The sequence below is a fragment of the Poecilia reticulata genome, linkage group LG19, assembly GCF_000633615.1.
Source record: "Poecilia reticulata strain Guanapo linkage group LG19, Guppy_female_1.0+MT, whole genome shotgun sequence".
NCBI lineage: Eukaryota > Metazoa > Chordata > Actinopteri > Cyprinodontiformes > Poeciliidae > Poecilia > Poecilia reticulata.
In genome coordinates, this window is record NC_024349.1 from 1,539,112 (window position 1) to 1,542,753 (window position 3,642).

General features: G+C 38.6%; 1 protein-coding gene across 2 annotated transcripts in view; it reads right to left on the reverse strand.

The window, feature by feature from the left end:
* LOC103481153 (glucagon receptor-like) overlaps window positions 1-3,642 on the reverse strand; it is a 12,806-nt gene that overhangs the window by 4,082 nt on the left and 5,082 nt on the right. The window contains exons 4-7 of one of the 2 annotated variants that reach the window (XM_017310652.1): window positions 3,114-3,238; window positions 2,596-2,693; window positions 1,251-1,407; window positions 1,009-1,168 (exon numbers count right to left, since the gene is read on the reverse strand). In XM_017310652.1, the coding sequence (XP_017166141.1) occupies window positions 1,009-1,168; window positions 1,251-1,407; window positions 2,596-2,693; window positions 3,114-3,238 (540 nt within the window). Of the gene's footprint in view, window positions 1-1,008; window positions 1,169-1,250; window positions 1,408-2,595; window positions 2,694-3,113; window positions 3,609-3,642 lie in introns of both variants that reach the window. The other variant, XM_017310651.1, reaches the window with a different exon arrangement.

Below are 3,642 nucleotides of genomic sequence, written 5' to 3' on the forward strand. Positions count from 1 at the left end.
CATACAAATCTTCTACAATATTCATAAACACATCATATGCTTTGTTCACATCATCAACATATACATTCTTCCAGTTCTGTTTTTTTAAATCGTCTTTTAAKTTATCCAAAGCTTTTCTTGATGTGTCTATTATTTTTTCCTTGATTATAATGTCTTTTGAACTACTTTGAACATCTTTATAAATTGTAAAAATCGGTAAGTGATCACTTATATCAGTAATCAAAATACCAGCCATTATCTCTCTGTTTGTTATATTTGTAAAAATATTATCAATTACTGTAGCATTGTGGGATGTGATTCTTGTGGGTCTTGATATCATTGGATAAAGATTTAAACTGTGCATTGAGTTTATAAATGTAACAATATGTTTTGAGTCAGTTTTATTGGCCAGGTCAATGTTAAAGTCACCACACAAAACAATTTTTTTATTACTGCCCACTTCAGTGAGAAGTTTCCTGCTCCGTGTTCTCTAAATAAGATTCGAACCAATAAAAAGTTCTCATGTGATGGGAACTTTGTAGCTGACAGCCATCTTGGTAGGCAGTTGCTATGGAGATGCTATGACAACAATAAACAACCCAAGAGCTTAGAAACTAGCTCTCGCCTCGCTCCTATCCAACTTAAAAAACGATATTACAACAAATATTCGATTAAATTTTTGAGTACTCTTCTATCTTTTTCCTGGTCCATTTATGCTTTGCGCTGCGTTTGCCTACCAAGATGGCGGTTCAGTGGTGCAGATCACTTCCGGTCCAGACTCGTGGAAACTGTCCTACCCAGTTATCCAGTCACCTCAGTAATATATAAAGATCATTTTTATGGTCATTACTTCATCCTTACTATTGTGTTGTATTCATTTCTATAACTCTTGGCAGAAACTTGTAATGTGGAATATGTAGCTGAAAGAGAAAGGAGAGGGTAACTGTGGAAAAATGTCACTATTTGTTGTTAAAATTAAGTAAAAACTCAGTGAAACAAAAGATAACAATAATATTTTGGGGTACCCACCCCAGCCCAGGCAGAGGTACGGCAGGTGTTTGTTGTTGTCCATGAAAACGCAGGAAATGAGAACAGAGTACAAATACACGGCCTCTCCAAAGAACCAGTAGTGGTTGGCCAAGACGCAGTACTGCATCACAACCTGTGCGACACGGCAGCCGATGGCAGCCTGGAGGCGGGAAAACAGCAAAATGACCTGCTGGGTTTGGGTTCAGTCATCATGAAACGCCATCAAAGCTCCTGCTACCAACCTGGTGGCTCAGCATCTCGGTGACGTCGGCGTGTCTGACGATTTCTCTCCCCAAGTGGCGGTCCAGCATCGAGTCCTTAACGATGACCGCCACGGCTCGCAGGATGAAGGACAGAAACAGGTTGGCGTGGATGTAGTTTCTGGTGCAGTGGAGTTTCCTGAAATCAACGTTTAGCTTTTAGACTAAACAGAGAGGTGAAGGAGACTCCAGCTTTCTGACTGAGAAACCGTGTGAGGCACATTGTTTAAACTTTGTGCATTTTTGCTTTTTCAGCAGACAACCTGGCAGCTAGCATCGGATTCTTCACTTTAACAGGATGAAATATTTTATGAAATATTTAGTAGAAAGAAACCAACAAAAAGTATTAAGCTAGTGAGCTAATACTTAGCTTCAAGCTAATACTTAGCTTGAAGCTAAGTATTAGCTTGAAGCTACCCAGCTCTTCAGTCACATCAGTAATATATAAAGATAATTTTTATGGTCATTACTTCATCTTTACTATTGTGTTGCATTCATTTCTATAACTCTTGGCAGTAACTTATAATGTGGAATGTATAGCTGTATAGCTCTTCAAGCTAATACTTAGCTTCAAGTATTAGCTTTAAGCTAAGTATTAGCTTCAAGTATTAGCTTCAAGTATTCAAGCTTAGTATTCAAGCATACTAAGCTTGAATACTTAGTATGCTAAGTATTCAAGCTAAATACCTAGCTAACTACTGTGCTAACTACATATTTAGGTTGGGGCTAAATATTTAATTTGTAAAACTTACTAACTACACATATTTAGTTATTAAGCTAAATGCTACAAACATCAATTTTAATATTTATCTTCCTAACTAAGTGCTAGCAAACTAAATATTTAGTTAGCTATGTACAAACCAACTAAACACAACTAATAACTAAACATTTATTTTGAAGTTTGAAGCTAAATATTTTGATACAAACTAAGTTGGTATTATTTGGTTACCAACCAACTAAAAGTGTTGGTAGGTAACATTTTTAATTGTAGGCTATATATTTAGCTTGCTAGCTAAATATTTAGCTTGTAGCTAAAAATTTAGCTACAAACTAAATAAGCCAAGTACTTAACTTGCTAGTTAAATATGAAATTAGCAGGTGGATTTTTTTAGGTTGAAATCTAAATATTTAGTTTGAAACTGAATGAATAACATGGTGAAAGTCTGACTATAAACTAACCTCATTTTTTCCGTCTATTACTGTTAATGTTCGACTGTTTAACTTTAAACATGTAACCTAAAGTGTCTCATTTAGCTTACAGGAAGGGAGAAAGGTGTGCTGGACTCCGCTGCAGGTGAGGTTAGTAAAATAAAAGCCTGCAGCTCACCTGAAGCTCAGAACAATGATCAGAGCCATGATGAGAGTCGACATGGACAGCGAGTATCCCACGGTGTACAGGGTCCTGAAGCCCAGCATCACCCACAGCTGTGGGGACAAAAACGCCTTGAAAAAGAACCAAACTGAAGCACAAATACCTGAAACAGTAAAGAGGAAATCATGATTTCATAATGAATGCAGCAGATATAAAAACATTTTATGTTTATATTGTTTATTGTCGTATTTTTCACAGTTTTACCAGAAGTTTCAAGGTGAAGTTTAGAAAAACATTAGAGCCTAAAACCTACGACCTGCAGAAACAAAAACACTTTTCCATTTTCCTTCTCATTCCTTGTTCTGAATTCCCACACAAGTACATCAGTTCTTAATGTCCAATTCGCCTGCTGCAGCGCTGCTTGTTCTTCCTTCTTGTTGTGGGAAAAGGCAGAAGTAATTCTGTGTGAACCCTTGTTATGTAAATGCATCATTAAAGTCGGTAAAGGAGAGTCACGGTGGCTGCAGCCGAACCTCCTGGGACGCCGCCTCTTCCTCCTCCTCCTCGCACTCGCTGATGTCCCTCCACACATGGCCGCCGTCGTCCGTCTCCCAGAGTCCGTCGGACCCGCAGCGCCTTCGCACCGATCCCTGAGACACTGGGAGAGGAATAAACCAGGAAGCATTCATTATCTGGACGTTCGCTGCGTACAGGTGGAGCCTGGAAGGGAAAAAACACAGTGAAGAGACAGCAGATCTCTTAGTTCATTTGGAAATACTATAAAATATATTATAGACTCCATCCCTGCATGTCCATCAGACATAGGCTGGACAATAAATCAATAACAATAAATATCGCAATAGACACATGATCAATCAACAGATAAAACATCTGATAGAATTTTCTATAAATCTGGAATATTCCAGGTTGGTGGAATCTACTGACTCACTCCCTCTCTGGTTGCCTAGCAACCTGCTGGGTAAGAAGCAGTTTCAAGCTCCCCCAAACTTTGGTTGCCTAGCAACGACCTGCTGAGTAACTGGAGCAGTTTCAAGTTCCCCC